Source organism: Melopsittacus undulatus, chromosome 13 (genome assembly GCF_012275295.1).
Source record: "Melopsittacus undulatus isolate bMelUnd1 chromosome 13, bMelUnd1.mat.Z, whole genome shotgun sequence".
In the NCBI taxonomy this organism is placed as follows: Eukaryota; Metazoa; Chordata; class Aves; order Psittaciformes; family Psittaculidae; genus Melopsittacus; species Melopsittacus undulatus.
Genome location: NC_047539.1, coordinates 532,018 through 556,832, shown reverse-complemented (window position 1 = coordinate 556,832; position 24,815 = coordinate 532,018). Strand labels below are relative to the sequence as shown.

The 24,815-nt window shown below is 45.5% G+C and overlaps 1 protein-coding gene across 6 annotated transcripts in view; it reads right to left on the bottom strand.

Annotated features, from left to right (window-relative positions):
• CUX1 (cut like homeobox 1) overlaps positions 1 to 22,153 on the bottom strand; it is a 266,767-nt gene extending 244,614 nt beyond the window's left edge. For 5 of the 6 annotated variants that reach the window (XM_034068862.1, XM_034068863.1, XM_034068865.1 and 2 more), the window contains exon 1: positions 22,010 to 22,153. In XM_034068862.1, the coding sequence (XP_033924753.1) occupies positions 22,010 to 22,072 (63 nt within the window). In that variant the 5' untranslated portion in view covers positions 22,073 to 22,153. The remainder of the gene's footprint in view (positions 1 to 22,009) is intronic. The other variant, XM_034068866.1, reaches the window with a different exon arrangement.
• Between the last annotated feature and the right edge of the window lie 2,662 nt (positions 22,154 to 24,815).

Sequence of the window (24,815 nt, the reverse complement as noted above, 5' to 3'; positions counted from 1 at the left end):
CTGCATTCACACCAACACGTGGGAACAAGCATTAAATATTCTTCAGCATCAGAGTGAACAACTTTAAAAGTGTGTTTTAAAAGTAAAACAATTGTGGCAAATATCTTCATTTCTGAATTTAAACATATTCACTACGAGTATTTGGAAAACAAGAGCCTAATCAGCATACAGGGACTGGGATTTCAGCAGTGACTACTGATGCTGCAGGTGCTTTGCAGCAGCCCCAGTTGAAGAGCTGCTCTATTTATTGAGTTGGTGAAGCACGTGTGGGTTAAAAGGGAAGAACTGTCTGTCCGGGTGTGCATCTGAACACACCACCACTGCTGCCCAGGTACACACAGCTCACAACCCACACAGACCAGAGGCTGACCATGTTTCACCCTCACAGCTTCAGTCTACATGCAGTGTTGTCAGGTAGGAGTCCGACACGGAGGGTACCAAAAGTAGTGAGAGAGCAAATTATGGAATGGGAATTCCTAAGAAGACAAATCTCTGCTCTGCTGGAAACATCTTACACAATAAAGTGGTGCATTTGATCTCTGGTTTTTAAAAACCATGGATAATAAAGCAGACCTGGTAGCCTGCATTCTGAAGGCGGCAGCAAGGACAAGGTACTTGTGATCCCTCACCTCAGCCATCCCAGCTCTAAGCCTGGAGCAAAGTGGCAGGTCACCTCCTGCTCCACCCTGGAGCCAAGCAGCCTCCACAGCCCCAAGAAGCCTTGGGACTTGGCACTTTGTGCCGCCACTATACCAACTCCTTGCTCATGCCACTTCTCCCAGCCAGGGCTGCAAACAAGGGAGCATTCCCAAGCCAGAGATCCACTGCTCTGCCCAGTATGGGATACAACCCCAACACCTGCACACCCTGGCCAGCACAGGGTTGCCGCATTTACAGTTTCTCCCTTCTCCACCACACCCTGGGGTTTCCATACTAACATGCTGCACCCAGATGATGTGACCCAGCTGCTAACCAGCCACTAAGAGTCGGTCTAACATGGTCAAGAGGCCAGTAGCAGAGCAGCCCTGCTCTGCACGTGGAGCTTGCAGACACCAAGGCTACCGGGCAGATCAAGACAGGTTCCAAACGTTTGGAGAAGCATACACCAGTTTTCAGCACTGACATGACAAGCTGGCCAGGTGCCACCAACAGCAACACTCGCCGGGAATTGCACGGCACGGGAATGCTCAGGGTGCCAAGGAGAGACATCCCAGCCACCCACTGCAGACAACCACCTCCGGAGCCTCCACTGGTGTTCCCCAGCTCCTGGACCCCCCCAATACAAGAAGTGTATCAGCAGCCAGCTTCTCCGCAGCAAGATACCCATGTACAGAAGTACCCCAAACAAGCCCTGCCTCTGAGAATCTCGTCCCAAGAGCCCAATCCAGGCTGCTAAGTAGGTTGATTTTCAAGTAGTCAAGATCCAGTCGGATATTCAGCAGTCTGGGTGGGAAGGTGGGGGGAGAGGGATAAAAATCAGCCTCTGTCATCGCTGCTGAGAGCCGACATGTATACCCACATAGCCAGTTGGCACTCACCAGCCATATCTCCATTAATCTGAATTTATGCTAATTCTGTCACTCAGCAGTCCCAGTCAGTCACTCCTAAACCAGCTCTCTGGGAAACACCCCAGTTAAACTCTATCCTTAGTAAGGAAGGATAAAGATAAAAAATGAAGAACTACTTGTTCTTTGATAAGGCTGAAAGAGAACCAAAGTCCTTGAGGCTGGCAGAAAAGACCTATTCCAATAAACATCTCACACCAGCACCTCTTTTTCCAAGGCAAGCTATCTTCTCAAACCTAGCTTACCCATTTTAAATACCCATGAGCTAGGGTTAGTTTCAAACATGCTGCTCCCAACCAATCTGTTGAAAGATATGCCTGCCTCCAGTGTCACACCACCTCAGCTCACTGCACCAAGATCAACATTCATTTTGAGTTTGAGTACACTCTGAAGTCAGCTAATGACACTGCATCATCCATGCACAGTTTAGGCACCTTTGTTTTCAAGTGCAAAGGACCACTGACGAAATCTTTGACAAAGTCACACTCAATTTTAGATTCACTTCCCTTCAATCTACATATACCTCCAGTGAGTTCGTCCTCAAGGCACAAGCATCCAGCTACAGTCACTATAAAACCCCACTTTCCACAACATCCCACCTTCCCTTAATGCTTTTATTTGACCAACAAGGAACAGTTCTGTACCACTTCACTCTCAGTATGTTTACATACGTGGACAGCCAACATCTCTCTTCAACAAATGTGGAACCATCCACTCTGTATCAGCCATCAAATGGGCCAGGCCTCTTATGCCCAACAGAAGAGACTCCAACTGCCTCATTCCAGAGCTGGTGGTGATGGATTTGGCTGGGCTTCATCATAAGGGTACTCTCATGAAACTTTCCTTCCTGTTTAATAAAATTTAACTTCTCTGTGTTAAAAGTATGAATTAAGAATATTAACTGAAACATTAATTAAATTTAATGAGGAAAAAAAGCCTGGACAACATAAAACGTTTACACACATAAAAACTGGGTGACTATTTGGATAAAATGCTAATGCCTCTGTGCAAATGGAATAGGAAGCATTCAGAGATGCATAAATCTATTTTATGTCTCATCTCAGGAATTATCATTATGTCAGTATCTGCAGTGGAACTGAAATGAACTCCAGAGACACAATGTATGGAAGTCACCAGCAGCACTTCCCATAGCAGTGAAATATTCATTACAAGTCTGCTATTGAAATAGTGACTCGCACTGATCACGCTTAACTTGTCAGATGATCCCAGAACAAGGCAATATACCCACAATCATTCATTTCAGTGGTCCGTAAGTTTTGGATTCAAAATACCAAGTACTAGGGCATATTTTATTTATATGCTCAATGGCTATAGAGACATAATCATGTCATTGTTCGAACTGCTTAATCTGTCTCCGCATTTAAAATTAAGTTGAAAAGAACCACCAGTGCTTTTAACTGTCCTTAAATTACATTAATTGCGTTGTTAAGCACTTTAACAACCTTACGAAGGAAGCTAAGTAAATCACTGCTCTAAAGTAAGTCTATATAACCACCTCCATGCACAGAACCAAGCTGTCAATATCCCTGAACGGCAGAACAAGGATTCCCCACACCAGATCAGAAGCAAATCAAAGCAGAGACTACTTTTACCTTTTGCCCAGGCCACGAGTTATGCCGACATCAGCTACTGTAACACCAATATATTGTATGCACAGAGAAACATGGAGAGCACTGAAGTTACGCTGTCATGATACTATTTACGCCCTGTCCTGCTAGCAGGCGACTGATGTCATACGCCTGTATACAACAGAAGCAAATTCACAACCTAGAAATTTCTGCTGGCAAGAGATCAACAGGCTGTAATGAGCACTGAAAACAAACTACCCAGCCTTTAGCCAGAGCTCACTGATCTCTGCTTCAACTGTTACACTGGGCTAAAACCCCACTGCTTCAACTGCAAAGATGTCATTACCAGTGTCAGCAACAACCTGAAGCAAAGCCAGTCTCAGTGACCACCATATGCAGATTTTTGGATCTACAAACCATGTTATGGGATCTGCTTTCTCCATCCCATGTAACTGAAGGATATATACAGGTATGGTGATCAAACAGCTTGTGAAAACTACTCTGTGCATTATAAATAAGCATGCCTGTACCGACACACAGAACATTTGAACGTGCACGAAACAGCAGCCCTTTGCTAACAAATTCTTATGGCAACAACAGGCAGAAGCTGAAACAAACACAGTTCAGATTATTTTAAGAATAGCAATTATATATCCACAGATACTTGATATACTGCGAAGAAACAATGGAATGAAATAAAGAAATTGGAAAGTTTCAAGCCATCTGTATATATCCGTACTGAGTATCAAACCATCTGTATTATATTCTTAGATCAGCTAAAGCAAACCACTGGCACCAGTGCCAAGTTTGGCAGCAGAAACGATTTGGATCGCCACCAACGAGAATGAGCTACCATGCCTCTTAGAATAAATTTTGTAGCAAACACCAAAAGGGTTGATCAACACAGATTATCACAGCTACAACAAGCCAACTAGTTTAAAAAACAGTATTTGCCATCCCACAGTATTTGATTTTATACTTGTATGATACACCCTATGCCTCAAAAAGGATTTTTAACTTCTCACTATCCCTGTTCCACTGGGAAACAGCTAAAATCAATCAAGCCCATTTTGTATGGCAGCAGGGAGCACCTGCGCTCAGCACCACCAAGCCTGGTGCCTCCCATCAGCTAATGCACAAGCTCACAGCCGCATTCAGCACACAAAAACCCTGTAACACACAGGTGATATGGGCACTGCACCACAAACTGAACCCTTGGTAACGTGTTCTGAGGCACAAGCCTCGGAAGGTCTCCCACTTCAGTGTGGGATGAAGCCTGGCTTCCTTCAAGACACAGTAACAGGCCAGCAGCACCACACACCCCACACTCATTTACTTTGTCTTCTCCAACTCCAACCTCTACCCTTCTACAGTACCCTGCTTCTCCCGGGAAATTCCACCTATCCTTTGAAGTCTAGCCTAAATTTCAAAGGCAAAAATACCAAAATATCCTTGAGGATAAAGGTGCTGATGTAAAGAACATTGACTAACCCCCGTAATTTTATTTTAATATTTTAAAAGGGCCCAAAAATAACTATTCACCACCTTTTCCTCTGCTCAAGATTTTGAGAACAACCCGCCTACCAAAAAGCCTAATTCTCTTAGCACTAAGAATTTTGCATGGGTGGAACTCTTTAGCTAAAAGTGATGATAAATAACACCTCCTCAATCCTGCAATCTCCAGAAACAGTTTACAGGAATTAATATACGAAGTTGATTTGCAATGTTAAACTAGAATTTCCCAACCTTCTGATGTCCACCTGAATATGCCAGGTGAGACATCAAGGTAGTACAACACAAAGCTCGGCTGTCTCGATCACGTCCCGTCCTCTGTATTTCCACTGTCGTGAGAACATACAACTCCTTGATATGTTTCTGACATGTGGAATTATCAAATGTAACATTACCACAACCAAACATATTGATAGCTCACCCATCCCACCCTAGAGACAGCTTTACATGACCCTCTGCTTCACTAGGAAGTACCAGCCCCAAGTTAAAGATACAAAACTGATGCCAGGTTTGGGGGTTCCTCAGTATTCACACAGCACTGAGGCATTAAATCAACAACATTAAGTAGCATTTTTTCAACCTTTTGTGCAGTTTATATACAAACTATGCTAACTGGTGAAAAACAGTGTCTGGGAGTTCAAGAGCTTGTCTACACATTCTCCCCACTACAAACCTGCCATTCAAAGGAAAGCCCCCCACATACCTACCCATGAGTGAAATGAGCAAAACACAGGGGGGTTTTAAACTTATGCAGGGCACCTTCTGAAGTCTCAAATTAAAGGTGTTGAAGAACAGCAGAATAATCTCCTTTCCCAAATAAAGCATATTTGCACTCTAAGCTATGTATATTGTTTAACTCTATCAGGAATCCTATTATGAGAAACTTATATTTTATGAGTCTGCCAAAAAGGTTTGTTACCAGAAGCGTAATCACAGTAAGCAATAAAGGCTGACACAAAGGATATTTCTAAGCAATTATAGCAGGTGTTTTAAAGCATAAAGCTACAGAGTTATAAATCCATTTAGAGTCACAGACATGGCAAAAGTAAAAGGCTACCAGAAAGTTCAAACCCTCACAGCAGCTGAACATTGTTCCTCTTCCCCTGCATTCCACAGCAGCAACAGGACCAGCTCCACTGTGGATTTCAGCAAGTGAAAAGAACAGAGTATTGAGCATCAAGGTACACAATGATCATTAAAAAAAATTAATGAAGAGCCTTCAAAGGAGGATACATAAATATATGGAGAAAATATATATACAGGCTACAAAGCTCAGAAAAGTGTTACCACTTGAGGACTGATAGATCTCTTTTAGCATACTGTTTCTTTTCGATTGCATTAAGCAGTTGCATTTAACATCTTAGATTGTACAAAGATGTTATAAAAAAAGATTGTCTATTATGGAGGGGATGTGTATGAAAAGTACTTACTCCACAAGAATAAAGTACTGTGGATGTGACAAGTCCTACTGAGACCTTCCAAAAACCTGTACATGAAACCTAGCTCCAACACAGAACTGGTGGAGGAAATTCAGGGAGAGCCGACTTGCCAACACGTAACTCTGCAGAACGATTGCTGGTTATCAAAATTGCATAAGCCAAGAGACAACATGAACTATAAATATGACTACCAGCTATTCTACACAATCCAAAAGCGTCCTGCCAAGCCCTCCTTCACGTTCTCTCTCACACAGACAAAGGCCTCAAAGCCATGGGACATCTGCCAGGGAAACAAATGAAGTTAAAAAACCAGAAGAACATGAACATGTACTAACCTAAACTTGCGTGTTCTTTCTTCCCAATTCCTCCCCCAACACCTCCCCCTACAAAGACGTCTCAGTTTACTGTACCATTTTCCTTCTCCCAACCTGTCTTAACTCTTGGACCGATGTTTTAAAGTTTCCCTACCTTTGAAAAAGTAATGTTCAGTTCTTAAATGTTTTGCCAGATCTGGACCACACCCTGCCCTCTCCCAAAATCTGGGTTGTTTGTCTCCTATTGCACATAATCAATTATAGCACTTTCAGGTTTGTATTTTGCATGGTGGGAGCTGATCCAGGAAGGAGATTGTGCTTGTGTGAGCTTGTGTGTTTACACAAACATACACACGCACACACACACCTTTATAAAACTGTTTTGTTTCTACAAAACTTTAGGGGATTTCCCTGAAACTGAGTTTTTTTCGCTTGTAAGCAGATAGAACTTGATAGGAAAACGTAGCTGGAATTTTTCCCCATACCAGGTCCTGCTAATCACTTAAAATACAAAGGGGAAAAGCAAAATCGCTGTCATTCTATCACCACAAGATCCGAGTATCAATCGTAAGCAATAGCTACGGAAAAACGCACAAAGACACGCAGCAGATACCTTCAGTTCCACCATGTATTCACTCTCCCTGTTCTTATTCCCAGATTCGGTGTCAGACAGCAACTCTGATGTTTGACAAAAAAGGGATACGGCAGATTGCCCACCAGCCGCATCATGTGCTGCCAAGTGAGAAATACAAGCTTGGAAACAGTCTCGAGATTCCAGCCAGGACAGCAAGGCTCGAAGCATCACACAAGTGACATAACTAAGCATGGTGGGGAGAGGCTGGAGGGGACGCAGGAAGTAACTGCATGAAACAACTCTGCAGTGCCGGCAAAGGAGCTGTTTTCAGTACCGAGCAAGACAACTCATCATTTAGGATTACCAAGAGGTAACTGCAGTTTTCTTCTGTTCTATTTCACCCTTTCAACTAAGTCTAACTGCAGAATCCCTTTCACTACTTGAGTCTGGATTTTCCAACATACTTTTATTTCCCCGTGTACATTCTGTACCTAATTCTTCTTCACCAGCCACTGCAAAGCCAGACAACGCTCGGATTCTGGCAGAACAAGGATTATCCTGGGTCTAGTTCACAACTTCGGACTCCTACAAGATTTCAAAATTGCATCCTAGAAAAGACAAGAATCATCTTGTTAATTTGTTCGGTAGCTAGCACAGCAACAGTGTGAACGCCACATGTAGACAAATACTCAATTTGTCTTCAGACAGTTTCGAGAAGACAGACATTTTATCAGCATATCTGTTAACACTTTCCTTCAGAAAATATGTTTCGCCTGCCAGCAAACAAACAACAAAATAATGTGTCAGATCTGTAAAATGAGGGAGACAAATAACCAGGATTAGATTCAGAGAGCTGTAATAATATAACCATAATCAAATGCTGGAACACGAGCTACTGTTTCAGCCCTGCGCTCACAATCTCACTCTTACTTTCGTTGCCTTGCAATACCTACGTACACAGTCACACTACATGAAGGTTCTCTCTGGTTCTGCTGTTAACAATAACCAACAAAATGGGATGGTTATGACCCCAGCCTGCAGTGAGATAGCTGGTGGAAAACAAGGCATCCCACCCAGGCTGTGCTCCAGCTGCATGATTCAAAAAAGGTAAGTTAGCTACAAGCTGGGAAAGGAAACGGGAGCACAAAGCAGGGATAGCACTACGTGTTCAAACCCTTCTCAAGTCAAGGAGCACCACTACAACCGACTTACCCACTAATTCAAATTACAGAAATTACAGGACAAAAAACCACGGATCACAAAATTCAGTCATCTTCCTGCTTCACTTTACCTAGCAAGTGCTGGGTAGGGTCTCTATTACAAATTCAGGCGCACAGGAGAAGAAACCTGAACTAGCAAACACTCTGTAGGAACAGCTTTGAGTGAGGCTTCCAAGATCCTGAAAACATTTTTAGTAAGTTCCACAAATTGTAGTTCTAATTAAGGACTAAATTTGGAGACCTCTTTATTTGAGGGCAGGGAGGCTTAAATCTTTTTGTATTCATGCTGAGCTATATCATCTGATATTTTTGCTCTGACCAACCTATAAAACCTGTCAGCTTCACTCAGTTTACACAGGCCTCTAATTATGTTTAACTAGAATCTGAATGATCTAATTACTTAACATCTTATAGCACAAACTACTGAGGACATCTGGTTGAGCAACTGGCAAAGGAGCCAGAGAAATAAAACGCCTGCTCTGTCCCCAGCTCAGGACCCCTGCAAGCAGCTCTCCCACCAGCCAGGCTCAGTTTTCCATCCCATCTGAGATTTCTGCCTACTGAAAGCAACCTGCAAGAACAAATCACCCACAGCTTCAAAGAGCAGTCAGGTGAAGGAAAACCTCTGTGCGTGCCACACAGTAGGATGATGGGACTTGGAAGAAGTTTTTCATCTGGTTTGTTCTTCATCGGATGAAACCCCAGATCGTTCTCTTGCAGCTCTGGGGCTCCTTTTCCCACTGTTCTTCAGAAATTGAGGCACAGAAGATTGCCACGAGCACTTAAAGACTAAATCTGATGTTGGTTCAGCTATATCAGTGCCAGCAGGAAGCTCCCACAACTGCAAGCCTTGATAGACCTTCAAGTTTTTAACCACTGCAATAGCGTAAAGGGAGCACATTTTAGCAAAACCGGGGAAAACTCCACTGGGACACCATAAAGTCATTCACGCTGGGAGCACTATGGTTTAAACTGGAAATCAGCAGCAATAGGAGCTGAAGGATTCTATTTGCTGCTCTCTTTTGGAGCACTTTGCGTAAGTAATGGTTTCCATAATGCCAGTCTTGGTCAGAGTCTTTCCTTTGGCCTGGCCACCTGCCAGGGTGATATCGTGCTATATACCTGAGGCCTGTTCAAAGGAAAGGGTGCCCAAAACACAGGAAACTGCTATCGTGACCCATACTGTGCAGACATGCTCCCACTTTGATCTCTTTTCCTTGAAGCCACAGTGCACTCAACCAGACAGATTAACCCAACATGGTCATAGAAGAAATAAAACCTAAAAGTTCTGGTTAAAAACCCAGTTAAAGCTGCCGTTTTCTGTCTTTACTTTCCCTTCACGAACAGATGGAAACCAGCAATAACCATCTGTGTAAAGCAGCAATAACTGTAAAGCACAGTAATTCCACAAAAATACACTAACAAGGTCAGTTAAGTGTTTCTCTAATTGTCTCTTGCCCATGACCTTTTTCAAAGATTTCAGATGAAAACCAAAACCAAAACAACTTGTGAAAGGTCCTTTGGCACCTTCAATGGTAGCACAGTTTAATTCTGTATCCTGGGGAAATTCCAGTTGCAGAACGAGATTCTGCCATCCCAGATTTTCCCCCTTCTCGCCCTGATGTGCTCCTCACTCTTCCCCACCTGCCAGGTAGAGCATCCAGCTTCCCCGATCCCGACAAAACTGATTGTTCCTGAATGAGCAGTAAAACTAAACCATTCCTGTCCACACAATGCAGCAAATGCTTTGGAATCCTTCAAGATCAAAGCTACTCTATTAATAAACTTGTATTTTTATATTCCTATCTGCTGAAAAATCCAATTAAAACATCACAGTGACCTTTTCCCAGAGAAATAACTACTGTCACAGTGAGGATAAAGTATCACAAGGCACCCTAAGCAGGGTTTCAGCAAAAAAGGGATAGATACTGAAAGATACTATTCCAGTTGTTTTACTTCAGTCACTAGGGTGGTAAAGGATGGCCTAATTCCACAGGAAGATCTGAGAGGCTTTTATTAGGTCTCCAAACTAGTAACTGACAGTTAAACAAACAATGTGTCAGGCTTTAAGTCAGCATTTAGAAAGAAAATTTATAATGAAGAGACGACAATCAAGAAACTGTACAGAGGCTGCTGCCAACCACCAACTTCTCTAGAAAAGAAAGCTAGCTAAAGAAGGAACATTTCTTACCACTGAAATTAGCCTCACAATTGGCTGGCAAAACGATTATAGCAAATAAATAGGGCGTATAAACACTATGATAAATGGCTGCATTTTGCCATGACATATCTAGAAGCGAACAAGATAAGGAGCAATGAATGCCCCGAACAACAGGTGTGTGTTTTCAAAGCAGGCATGCCTCCCTGTTTACCAGCTTCCATTTGATCTGTACAAAACCAAAGTTCACCTAGAAAATGAAAAATTACACATCTAGCCAACATTTCCTGGTGTCAGGAGCTTCCACAACCGCTCATGTGCTCCAGAAGGAAGCCTCTAATAGAGAGTGCCTGCCTGCCTGCCATCCCCTTGCACCAGCGAGGTTCCTAAAGGTATCAGAAGTTCCAGATACATGAGACTGGAGACATAACAACCTCTGGCATAGCAGGCAGCCACCGAGCACAGAAAGCACATTTTACAACACTGGGAGAGATGGCACTGAACAAGCAAGCAGAGCATGCTGCAGTCCCAGACAAACTTTTAGCCCTTCCATTAAAGTTCATTTCCCAAAAGATGGCACATACAATAGCTCTGGGGCACAGTGACCACTTTCTAAGATTCTGAAAACAATCTCAACTACTAAGTTCTTCTTCTAATCCTAGTTAAAGTAGGTTTTCACAGTTCCAATTTTAGACTTCAAGTCCTATTTACAGGACAGAAAATCCCAGATAGTGACATTAATCAAGTTTTACTTTGCTTGGCACATTAAAGATCTAACTATTCTCAGGATATGCCAGGACATCTCAGATGCTAGCAGGTTTTAATTTATTATCTCAAGCAAGCTGGTCACAGCACAGTGTGTGCACCGTTTTAATCACTTGTGCTCTGTGTAATATATCACCCCAGCAAAAAAAGCACACAGTTCTAGTTCCACGAGCTGGTGGCATGGAGCACAGCAAAGGACTCAGAAATGAGTATCAAGAGTTGCAGAGAAGAAAGCAGCTTTACAATACAACTTTCCAGTCACGGGACTGACCAAAGCTCTGCCTACACATACATTAAAAGCCTGAAACCAGCTCCTCCTCACCAGCATGGGAACAGCAAACAATGTTTTATACATAAAACTAAGAGCATGACTTTTGTATGAAGAGTATGACTTCAATTTGATTCAACTCCTGCTCTAAACCAGGGAAACACTCCACAGAGCTGCAGGGGTTAAAGACCATCAATAACATGGAGGGCACCCACAGTCTGGCAGGATGAAGACTCACACCAGAAAAGCCTTCTTAGGAAAGTATGCAAAATAACTTCTCCAAGACAGATTCCTCCCTCCTGACTGTAGCTTCACCACGCACCTAACGCTTCTGGCATCCTGTGAAGCAAGAGCACAGCAGCCCCCCGAGTTCACCCCTACAAAGCAGCAAGTATCAGCAGCACTTTTGGAAGGAATGAAAGAAGGAAAGTCATCCTGAGTTCAAGCAGGAATTGAGTATAAAGTGTATCTGCTTGAGAAAACGGGCCGGGTGTTGTGAAGAGCAGCAAAGAGATGAGCTGAAGACACAGTATTAGCAAACTGCCCTTTTTCAACATTCAAAGAACTTCAGTAGCAAGAGTCCATGCCAGTGAGAACACGCAGAACCTGTAAGCAAAAGAAACCTAGATCTCCTGAAAGAGACAGGACAGAGCTTGAAGAAGGGAAAGGAGGAGTAACTGGTGTGAGTACAGCTTTTTTTCTGCCTTATTTTTAACTATATGAAATGCTTCTTGCACTCATGTAAAAGAAACTCGGGTTACAGTTGTGTGAGCAACTCCTCACAGAGGTCTTTCCACAGAAAATCAATCGCAAGACTGCTGGCTCCTTGTCTTTAAATGTTTAATATTATCCCATCTCCACAATTAGTATCAGAAGAGCAACTACACTCATACCAGACATACCAAACCAAAGCTGAGTGCTATCAATATTAACATACACACACCAAAATTGCCACAGAAGTATCTGTAGATTGCTGACAAAATTAACATCATCATATTTCAGCTTAGACAAAACACATTTTATTTATGCCTGAAAATGAAGCAAACATCTTTAAGTGATAACATGAAATTTACTTTGACATGCACATGCAATAAAATGTGTAAACAGCCAATAAAACTAAAATGAAAAATAATTACAGACAAAACATGAGTATAAATTTTATTGAGCAATTCTGACAACATTCGTATTTCACATCAATGAAACAAGAATTAAGTTGATTAGAAACATGAGATAAAAGGAAGAGCCTGAGAAGCCACTAAACTAGTATGGAGAGATTCCTCCCTGCTCACAGGTTGGGGCTGGGTTAGCAAAGGCAGCACCTTCCCACCCAAGCTCAGTCAGAAGACAACTACGCATGTGTTAAAAAGGAAGCACATGTGACAATGCTCACTGGGTCAGACCCTTTGTGCTGTGCTAAACAGGGATAAAGCTTATTCACCTTTGCAAAGTTCACTGAGCTGAGCACGCAAGACCTGCTCACAGCAGCGGAGCACAGCACCTCTCCAGCCTCATAACTATTCAGGAAGCAAATGCATGTAAAATGAACAGGAGATCAATATTTCTGATGGCACAAGTAGACATCTAAAGCATAACCTCCAACCCCACTGACAGCCTGAGCAGCCTATCGATATTTAGACTACAAAACCTGAACAATTTGGATAAAAGATAAAGTTGCTGTAAGAAAAAGTTCCAAAGTGCCCCATCATATGTCCTTGGTGAAGGAAGAACTTCGGCCCTCAGATACAAGTCTACCACCTTAGACAGAAACTGTGCTTCACATATCCCTCTTTTGCCATTTGAGGCACAAACATGCTGCCATTCACAGCCCCTACAGCCACTGGAGGGTGGCTTGGAGAGAAGCCCTGGTAGCAACTGCAGATTCTCCTTCTGAGCTGGCAAGGGCTGGCCTGTGTCTCTGACACAGAGAGCCATTTCAAACCCACACTGCAGCCAGCTGAGGACTGCAGTTTTAAACCATGCAACCACAAACTGCTGACCATTCAATTCAACATGCATAGCACTGGGTGCCTATAATGTAAATTTTAAGCACCTTTTAATGCACAGAGAAATCTGAAGGGAAACTTGATAAATCGTGTATCTTGTCTTCCAACAGTATACCAAAGAACATGGAGGGATGTTTTAAAGAGAGAGCATGCGTATGTATGAGTAACTTCAGACTTTAAGTTCATAACCATTTGCAGGGAACATTTTCTCCAGCGATTTGCTACCAACCATCAACAGTATTCTTTCAGGACACTCAGCTACTCAGCTCTTTCTTCACATTCATTTCTATAGACATTGCTTCCAGCAACAAGCCTGAAAAGTACCTACAAATCAACAGCAGTATATGCTCTGCTTAATCCATTTTAAAAGAAAGCTAACAAAGGTGCAGAAAATGGAACAACTAAATCTTACTTATCCAGAACAAAGTAGTAGCAAAGAGGAATAGTAAGTGGTAACTCACAATGGTGTATCTCAAAGTGGTCTCAAAGAGGGGTCAGAACCATTATCAAGGTTTTCCAGATGGAGAAGTAAACCAACAGAGGCAGTGTCATGCTCAAATGCTGGAGCAGATCCACTGCAGAGCCCAGAACAGGCACACATCCTCTAACAGCAAGAATGAAACTTCCCACTTATTCCAGTCACAACCACTAGTGACTATAGCTCAAACTGAATCTGAACCAAATAAAGCTTTGTATGTTAGTACAAGTCCCCCTAAGCATTATCTCCCGAAGCAGGTATTCAGTGAATAGATTTCTGATGGGCTGATGCATACCAGCTGAAGCTTACCATTTGGGTAAGAGAAATCTAATGGTTTTCCTGAAAAGACTGGATCAGCAACGCATGCAACCTCAACTACCTAGCAGAGATGCCCGAGAGAGAAGGACTAAGACTTAATCCATCCAACCTCCTCTGCATTTCATCACCTGCAGCACTACCTTTTAGCTTTGCAGTTTTGGTTTCTGTAGGAATAAGACAGAACACTTCCATGCAGAGCATATAATCTTTTTCCATCTAAGATACAGTTAGTCTGAGTCTTCATTACTTAAAATGTAAGTCAAAAGCTATTAAAATGTCCTTTTTTAACAATAAGAATGCATCTTCCACTCATAATAATTTAAAATACCATCCAAGTGGTAAAAAAACCTATCAGGAACATAAACCTTGTTTGTTACAGAGCAACACAATCTATCAGTGTACTCTGAAGTTATACCATCACCCTGGCATATCTTGTACAAATCTCAGGATGTCTCCCCAAATTGGTAGCAAACCCCAGGCCATCCTGTTACAGTCAGTGAATGCAGTCACTTGCTGGGAGAGCCTCCATCCTGCCCAGCTGCACTGGCAAATATTTATGTAAATTCTATAATAAGGTCTGCTCTTCTCCCAACTGCACTGCAAGAAGAGTTTCAACTCCAAGTCCTAGACTTAAGCTCACTCCTTAACTCCTTCCTTTCTTCACCACTTCCCTCCAGCCCACCCAGTTCTTTAAACACTGTCATTTCCCCCGCTCCGCTTGCTTTTATTTTTACTTCCTTGCAATGTTACTGTCCTCAGCTTGTCAAATGTGAACCACACACAGAAGCCAACATTTCTCAGCAAGGAAAGACCTCTACAACATAAGCATCAGAAGTGACTCAGGCTCCCTGCACACACACACACACACCCAAACCCACAGAAGCAATCCCACACAGCAGCTCAGGACCACCTATCTCCATAGCCCAGGGTATACTATAAAATGGTAGCAGGAATTAGACCACAGGTTGGTCTCAGCTGCATCCTCTTGTGCAATGCACACTGGGCTCACCTGACCACTAGCCCAGCACAAGATGACTGGATTCAGCAAAACAAAGGGTCTGGCTCCACTGTGAAATCAGCCCAGCCATTTAGCAATACTTCAGCCTAAATTTTCCTGTCACTCACAGAAACTTTATCCTGGCACTGCCAGATGCTGTTATGTCCAAGCCTGCTCACCTACTGAGGTATGCTTCCACACAAAAACTAAGAACAGGATCAGCGCCAATGTATGAACACCTGTGAAAAAGCCCCAGAAATGGTCATGGCCTTCATCCGCATGTGCCTTAAAGAGCTCACAGCCAGAAATACAAAGATACAGAGGAATCTAAAGCATCTAAATACAGCAGCTTAAATATTTCTGTGCATCTGGTTTTGAGCTTTTTGAAGGGTATTCTTTTACCTGTGCTTTCCCGGAGCAGACCACTGCAGGTCCATGAGCCCAACCAGGAGACAGGCAATAACCACCCAAGGAAACAACACCACAACTCCAGCCCCCACAGAAGCTTCCTTATTACCCCAGCTGTCGACAACAGCATTAAATTATTGCAAGGCAAGGAAGCAAGGGAACTGCCAGTGAGGCAAAAAGCCTTTAGACAACGTTAGTATGAAAGGCTCCAGTTTCAAACCTACACCTGCTTTAACACATCTGCACAAGAGCAATCAGACCATCTCCCGGCTTTAGCACCTTCACAACAAGAAGTTTACTCATGGTAAATACTTAACTCTTGCCAAGTCACAGAGCGGCCAAATAACAGCATAGTAAGTACTGCTGTATATATCAGGGTCAAAATAGGAGCATGATCAGGGGCCTGTGGTGGATCAAGTACAAATTCTTTATGCCTGCTGCTTTTTCCTGTTCAACAACAGGACAACCACTGTTATATCCAGCAACGTACATCAACATCTCCAGACTTTTGTGTTTAATATTGTGTAAAAACTTCATATTGTTAGCATCTAGCTGTTTGGATGTTTTTCACACCCCAAGCAACTTGTAAAACACTATTTTCTTCATTATAACTAACAGTAGAAGCAGAAATGACAAGTTTACTTGCCTTGTCAAACCAGAGACAACAAAACAAAGCTGAGAATGTCTATTTCACAAAATGAGTAAGATTCATCTTATCTGCTCACGAGGTCTAAGTTTCTCTCATCTTTCCTGATGAGTTCTACACCTCACCTACCATTCCATTTGTGAGCACTCTTGCACAAATCTCTTTGCCCTAGACTCCTTGTCCTCTGCCAACTATCCCATTCCATCTTTATCGCTCTCAGCTTCACATCTGCCTCATGCAACACTGCCACTGTATTCTCAATATGGACAACATGGTATTTTCAACATGAAGCATATGGGAAACAACCAAGCACTAAGATAAGGCAAAGAAGAAAACATGGAGAACATGTGCAAGAGAAACTTGAATACACAAGATGGGAACTTACTACTCTGCTTATATAAAAAAGACCACAAATCAATGAGCACTGCCTGCCTGGTGTCTTAAAAATACTAACCATCCATACACGTGTCTGTTCTCTAACCAACAAATAAAACTGCCTTTATTTTCGGCCTCAATGTGAACAAAATGCAACTCTGGATTATGCATTCTTCTACATTCACTTTCTGCATTACAAATCAGCTTGCAAATAAAGAATAATTGTTCACTGGTATTTTAAACTGCATGTAATTTCTTCTATAGCAAATGTTTCACCCATTACTTATTTGGTATTGTTACAGACAGCCAAATAGTGCAATCTTCTTTCAGAAAGATCCCAACCATGACCATATTCCAAAATCCTCACTACTACATTTCTCAATACATTATCCAATTACCCACAAAGTTGGCGAAGGAGCAGAGGGACTGAAACACACACTAACTGTGCCATGTTTCAGATGGGCATTATTTCATCTGAAGAACAGCTAGAAAAGCTTTCAGAAATGTCTTTCCAAGGAACAGAACTCAAGGAACTGAATGCAAGGAATCCTAAGAAAGATGAATTCTCAAGCCAGAAATACATCAAAGGCCTTTCTTCCAGTATGTCATTGCGTGTTGGACATTCAGGGCCACCACCCTGGCCACCACAAAAAGCCAAAGCCTTCCTGCTGCACAGAAGCAATGACAGCTGTCAGAGTATATGAGCAGCAGTGCCATGGCTTCTACATCTCTCCCAAGTTCCCTGTATTGCATCTTCCTGCACAGCTACCAAGCTGCTTCCTCTACACATCACTGATCAGGCAGAGGGGAGCAGTAACATGTTTACAGGAGCGAGAGACTCATGATGAACATTAAACTACCATTACAAATAGGCAAAGCACTGTCTGTTTTCAGGATAGAAACTAGAAGTCCTACAGTAAGCTGCACAAATAAACAAAACTACACACTAAGAAGCGCTTGCTAATTCCACTTCTGACGAATGATATTAACTTCTTCACTTAAAGCAGATCAGCTTGTGCTGTGGTGTAATCAGATCCAACTAAAAGATGCCAACAACTCCACCTGTTTCTAATTCAATAACAGAAGCAATTCAGCATTTAAAAGCTTCTCATTACCACTTTTTCCAGAATCTGTTACAGATTTTATAATGGTTTACCTTAAACAATTAGTCACAGCACGCATAGAACTAATACTCCATCCTTACTTTAATCATACATGATGCAATACCAGGATGAGATGTTAAAAGCCAGAAGTGTGTGAGCAAGATCTACCTTTAGATTTTCATTCCCTACATTGCTGTTAACAAATTATGCTGTCCTGCTCAACAGCAGTAAGAAGCTGTACTCTTTACCAGTATGTGCGCTTGTCCTTAGAAGCTATGATGACATTTTGAAATGTGTTATATTGTTCCAATACTTCAAGCAATAGTTTAAGTTTTCAAATGATATTAACTTCTTCCATTCATGCTCCAGATTCAACTTAGATCTGAAACTCAAACTAGACTTACTCATACAACACTGCTGGTCAAAAAGATACTGCAGGACCAACTGCCTTCTCTGACAGAGATATATATACGAGCAAATACTCAGGAATATTAAGTGAGAACTTAAGGAGGACTGCACGTCTTGGGAACATGATGCTTATTTTCCTGCTCTCCAGCTGAAGGCTGTTCTTATGGGGAAGGTGATAGTGACACCAGGAACAACAAACTTGAAAAAGGAGCACCCAACAGCAGGTTAACTTCACACTGCTGTACATCAACTCAATTCAGATCACACAATTGCTTCCAAACAGGAGATGCAGTTTTAACTCCAAGACAACAACATTTCTCTGGTGATTTAATCTGCATTTGTGGCCACAATATTCACTGTTTGCAAGGACCTCGTTCCTCTACGTGCTGCACCTCCATCACCATTAGTTATCAAACACAGGTCCACCTTCAACCACACAGCAAACTGATGCAGAAACACCATACTAATTCCACGGTTTCTTTAGGAAAAATAACCAGCCTTTCCTATAGAAAAGGGTTAAGTGTTCAGCTGCATGACTTTCAGGTATGTCTCAAGTGAAGAGCCAGGTCTGATACTTGTAGGAAACTGACGTCTGATACTTGTAGGAAACTGACGTTTGCATCTCGTATTCCATTTGTGAACAGACCTTTTTGTTCTTTAATCCAAGTTCTGAATTATTTAACCCTGCCTCCAACTCTTGAAATCTCTCTTCCTATAAACAAGGGGTTATTTAGTGAAAAGAAATAAAGAATTTAAAAAGTCAGACCCTCAAGTGTCCCTGGCTCTGTTTTCAATTAATATTGATACAATCTGCAGAAATGTGCTGCTTAATATTACAAGGCAGGTCGAAGCTCATCAACAGTTAAACGCCACCTTCTAACAGAAAGCAGAAGAGGAAGTTGTGAGCAGACAGGGCGCATGTCGCTCCGCTGCCGGCGACACGGGACTGCACAGTCCCAGCCCTTTACAACTTTCTCAAGCAGAAAAACAACAGCTTCAAAGTCATCTAGACCCGGAGCTCCAAGAGCTGGAGCTAACAGGGCACAGGTGGAACTGTGTTAAGCACAAATCCGTCAGGTTTTTGTCCTGGAACAGGATAATGGAAGTGCAAAGCAAAGCATTTTTATTTTCTCTAATTCCACACTCCAAATACATTAGTACAAATGAATGACGGGGGAGGGAGGCAGGGAGGCACGGGCAGCTCTGCAGGACTGAACTTCATATTCAGGAACGATAGTTTTTATAGCATATTGCTTCATCTGCAAGTGGGAGTAAATATTACACTACCTCTTCATGCAGATGGGCGGACAGGAGAGGAAAAAAAAGCTAATTTGAAACAAATAACTATTCTGCACACGGATGAGGGGAGCCTCCATCTCCCTGGTCACCCCAGGACTCACCACAGTCAGACTGCGTGCAGAGTGCGTAAACTTTGCACCGCACAAGTGCGCTGCCCGGTGAACCTGCCAAAGGTGAACAGCCTCAATCCGCACCACGGAGAAAGAACCACAAGTCCTCAAAAGCAGGTAATGAATGTTGTTCGAAGAACCTGAAGTTACCAGAGCACTTCAAAGAGGAACCTACAAGCTGCTCAAGTCACACTGTCACACCAAGTCTGCAAAACGAGATTAAGGTTTGCACAGTGGTGCTCCACAACAGGTTTTACCGTATGCACAGAAATTAAATTATGATAAAAGTGAGCTATTTTTTACTAAAAACAGAAAGAGAACAATCTATCAAAACGCCATTTGCTGCGTTCATTACACTTTACAATTTAATTTCCATGATAGATACTTTTGGGTAATATGTTTTAATCAATAAGCATTACTGAAGGCTTTACTTTTATAGGAAATATTTAGACTTCTCCCCCGTTAAATGTAACACCACGGCAGCGATGTTGGGAGTGTTTATTTTCCTACGCTAAGCAAGTACAACCACACAGACAGAGGCAAAAGCAAAAGTCCGCAATTAAAGATGTCAGACCTTGTTTAACTACATCTTAATTTAATCCATTTTATTTTATACAATCCTACATCTGGATCTCATTTTCTGTATTCCTGCAGGTATTCTGGGTCACTATTAAGAACCCTTTCAAGTTAGCAAAGTTCAGCCAAGTCTACCTTAATCCAAAGCTTTTAAAAGAAACAATAAAAGACGGAAAGGGGGGCGAAGGAGGGAGACGAAAGAAAAGCCTAAACAAAACCCTACTTCACCCCACCTCCTAATGCACCTGAAAGTCAGAAGGGACCAGCCTCCCTCTACAAATCCTATGCAGCACTTCCCGTTTTGGGGCCGCTGGGGTGGTTCAGCATCGCTCCCGCTGGATCGCCCTCCGCAAGCCCCGTCAAGGGGAGGGCAGGGCAGTGTGTCCCGCACCCCGGGCCCCTACCCGCCCGCAGCCCCTCACCTCCGGCGGGGCCGCGGCTCTGCCCGGCATCAGCGCTGCTGCCCCCGGCTGCCGCGGGGCTCCGGCCGGGCACCGCCGAGCCGCCTCGGAGGGGGCCAGGGTGGGCAGCCGCCGCCTTTGGAGCCAATTTATTCAAACGGGAGGCAGCGGAGGGCAGGGCAGCGCTTCCTGCGCCAATCAACTGGCAGAAACACGCGTGTTGCAATCCCGTTCAGCTGCGGGAGCAGCACCAATTCATCGTTTGACAACACCACTACCACCACCACCCCCCCAACACACACACACACACAGTCCGCTCTGTCCTTATCTACACCCCAACAATTAACACGAAGTGCTGGGTCTGCAGCGTCCCCCGGGCACGCACCCGCGGGGTGCAGGGAGCCCGGTTTGCGAGGACTTTCCCCGAGAGGAAACAGGACTTGTTTGCTGTTAGGAGCAGCACGCTGCAGCATCAGTATCGCACCCATCTGTCAGATCCCGGCCAGGAGCAGAGGCCGGAGAGCCCGTGAATTATGTAAGCGTGCCCTCCCGCCGCCGCCGCGGGGAGATGCCCGGCCGGGCCGTGCCCCTCCGGGCCGGATGCCCCAGCGCTCTGCCGGCCGCTCACCGGCCCCCGCGGCGGCTCCGGGGCCGACCCGGCCGGCGCTGCCGTTACCCTCCCGCACACCCCCCGCCTTCCTCAGGCCAGGCGCTCTCCCCCTGCCCTCCCCTCCGGACCCCTCCGCGGCTCCATCCCTCGCCCCCCGCCGCCGCTCCCGGTGCCTCGCTCCGCACCGCTCGCCCCGGCCGGAGCCCCCTGCCCGCGGGCGGCCGAGGGCCGGCACCCCGCGGCGAGGCGGCGGCCGGGCAGCGGCGGGGGAGCGCCCGCCTGGCCGGCACCACAGCGCCCCCAGCCCCCGCCGCACGCCGAGCCCGGCCGCCTGCCTGCGCCCCCACACAAAGTCCCGGCACTCGGTAAACTTTCCCCGGCTCCCGGCGAGGAAAGGCGGCAGGGAAGCGGCGGAGGGAAGGGGCAGGCGGGTGGGGAGGGAAGCGGTAGGAGAGGGACGAGAGGAGCGGCCGCCGGCAGCAACAGCACCGCCGCCTGCCGCCCCGGCCGCTCCGCACGGCCCCGGCCGCCCGGGGGGAACGGGAAGCGGGGAACGGAGCAGCCCGGGACAGAGCGGGCGAAGCGGCGGCGGCCCCGGCAGCGCCGGCTCCGGCGCCATCTTGGGCTGATCGATGAATTGAACAAAGAGGATCAATTTCCGATGGGGCCGGTGATCAATGGCGAGGGGGGAGGGCGGAGGGAGCGGAGCGCCGCGGCCGGGCGGAGCGGGGGGTTCCCTTTAGGCGGCGCGGGCCGGCAGCGGGAGGAGGAGGGGGAGGCCGGGCCCGAGGGAAGGCGGAGAAGGGAAGGAGCGAGGGGAGGGGGGGGTCCGGCGGCGCGGCCCGGCCGGTGCGGCGAGCGGGGGAGCCTGACCTGCAGCTGCTGTAAATCAAAGCGCTTCCAATATTGAAACATCGATCCCACATTGGCCGCCATCTTGAGACATATTGAGACAGAGTGAGCGGCTGATCGAGAGAGAGAGGGGCTGGAGTTGGGAGCCGGGAGGGAGGGGGAGGAGGGAGGGAGGGAGGGAGCCGGGCGGGCGGGGGGAGGAGGGGCGGGGGGGCAAGGGGAGGGAGGCGGGCGGGGAGCGCCCAAATCCCGGCCTGGAGCGCGCGCCCGCCCGGAACACGGACTCAGCCCGCGAGCTCGCGGGGGGGGGGGGGGGGCGGAGGGGGAGCCGCGGCCGCGCGCACAGGGCGGACGCTCCCCCTCCTTCCCACCCCCCCGCCGCGTGTGGTCGTACCGGGAGGGGGGGGGGGGGGGGGGTCATTGCCCGCGGGGCGGAGCTCCCCCCCCCGCCCCCGGTGCCGCCTGTGCGGGGCTGGCCGCGGAGCATCGCGGCCGCAAATGGTTCCCCAGAGCTGGGGGGGGCTCCGGGGGAGCCGCGGTCTGGAACCAGGGGAGCGGCAGTTTAGGGGCACGGCAGCGGCCGAAGCGCGGTCAGGGCAGCCGCGTTCTCCGGTAACGGCGGTTGTCGAAGCGCCGGCGGGCAGACAGTGATGGGCCGGGGCCGCCGAACCGGCCGCGGGGGGGGAGACCCGAAGGGAGGTCGGAGAATCAAGCCGCGGCTATGGATAGCCGTAGGAACGGGGAGTAAGGGATGAAATAACTTGTGCTGTTCTGAACAATAACGGTGCTATACATACGGACGTTTTCCTTGCTCCCTTCCTGAAGAGCACAGCACACTTAGCCAGGCTCATCTCTTAACAAACCGCACCAGTGCACTCCAACACCTCACCACAGCAAGTAATTCCTTATTTCCCTGGGAAACGGGCAGATCCACGGTTTGTACCCGTCCCCCCTGAAATCAATGAGCTGTGCGTTATTTTCCCAAATACAGCAACTTTCCCTGGCTTCATCTCTAAAAGGAAAACCTGCCTTCCTGTGGGTAAGGGTAAATGAGCAATTGTAGGGTTTTTTTCTTCCTTAAATTATATTTGATGAAGTGAATTTAGTGCTCACTCAAGTCAGTGGGTTGACTCCTTGGAAATGGCTGTGTCTATCTCTAGAGAAGTTACGGCACAGTGATTGCCACAGATTATTTCCCAATCCACCGCCATCCTCGTTTGGAGGAGCACCATCATTTCAACCTCCATTTCCACTTTTTGCTGAGGCTGCTGCTTACAAAGATACTAATTGCGATGGCAGGTTTTATGTTAATGGGTTTCATGTAATGATCAGCCTGACAACTATAACCCTTCAAATTGTTAGTTGCCTGTACTGGGAATAAAACTAATGGCATTCGGTGATGGGAATGTCGGGCCTCCACCTGGGCGCTCAAGGAGGTTGGAATCAGTGGGGCTGGACCACGGATGCCTTTTGAAAAGGAGACCTCTTATCCTCCAGAAGTGCCATGCACAGAGGGAGAGCAGCTCTTTGCTGGATGGTGGCTGTGTGTCCACACTGGGGTGACATGGGGAGGTGTGGGGTGCCCGGCTGGGGTCCCCCAGCTGTAACGAGAGGGTATTGGGTGCTGCTGAGTGACAGCCATCTGCAGGGATGGAGCTGCGTGATCCTCCAAATTCTGACTAACAACGTAACCGGTTTGGTAGCTCTAAAATAGGATTTTAATCCTGGGAAGCATCATTTCACATTCCAGTGATCTAATCAAAATCCTTTCCTCTAATCTCTCCATGGTCCCCCCTTTCTAGATGAAAGAGGTTGGAGTTCCTGTCTTCACCCTTTCTCCGCTGCCTCCCTGCTCTACCAGTCTGTTCTGTGTCCAGGCAACTGCAAAAAGACATTTCAAAGACTCCTGCCGTGCCATGTAGATGTTTTCTCTTGTTAGTTTGGACTGCAGGTGTGTAAGCCTCAAGGATGAAGTATCACGGTGCTGTTTTAGGTTCGGGGCATACAGTCGTAGTACAATAAATCACACAGTAATGCTCCGCTTTGAACGCGCACGCACAAAAAAGCAAAGGGGAAAAAAAAAGCATCTGACCTGAATCATTTTCTGGAAACACATCTGGTTAAAATCCAAAGCTTTAAATTGAGTAATATTTTAAAATACATTTGGTAGGTATTAAATTACAGTGTTATATCTGGTAATATTTATGATACTAATGTGTTAAGCAGAGGTTTATATCTGTCAAGAAATAAGAATGATTGTCAGATGGGGTAACAAATGTAGCCTGATATAAATAATATTTTATGATATTTTTAACATTATTGTAGGTTTTGGGTTTTTTTTTGCAGGAGTTACATCTTTTCACATTATTGCCAGTTTGAAATGAAAGCTCTGTGGCTAGATACCAAAGCTTTTAGCTATATAATTCAGATAAGTATAAACAGTACAGATGATTTTAGGAAGTGCTGAGAAGCCCTAACTCTGCCGGAAGACAGACGCTGAGCACCTATAATTCCTGTTGTCTTCTGTGCAGGATCGAGTCCCTTGTTTGCCATTTTGTGTGGCAGCAAGCCCAAGGAAATCTTGTTTGACAGCTCTGTTTTCTCAAAGTGCTGTATTTCTTCGGGCTGGATCCTGCAAAGATCCTGCAGGGTACAGAGCTCCTCTGAGCAAGCCATAATTTGCTTTGTGCTCCTGCTGAAACGTACCTGGGAAGGACGGAAGAAGGATCTTGGGAAATGTGTGCACCCTGGCAAGAGGATGGTTAGAAGAACGTTTTCCTTGAATTATTATGTTTTGAGAAATCAGCCTCATCTGTTCATTTGAGAA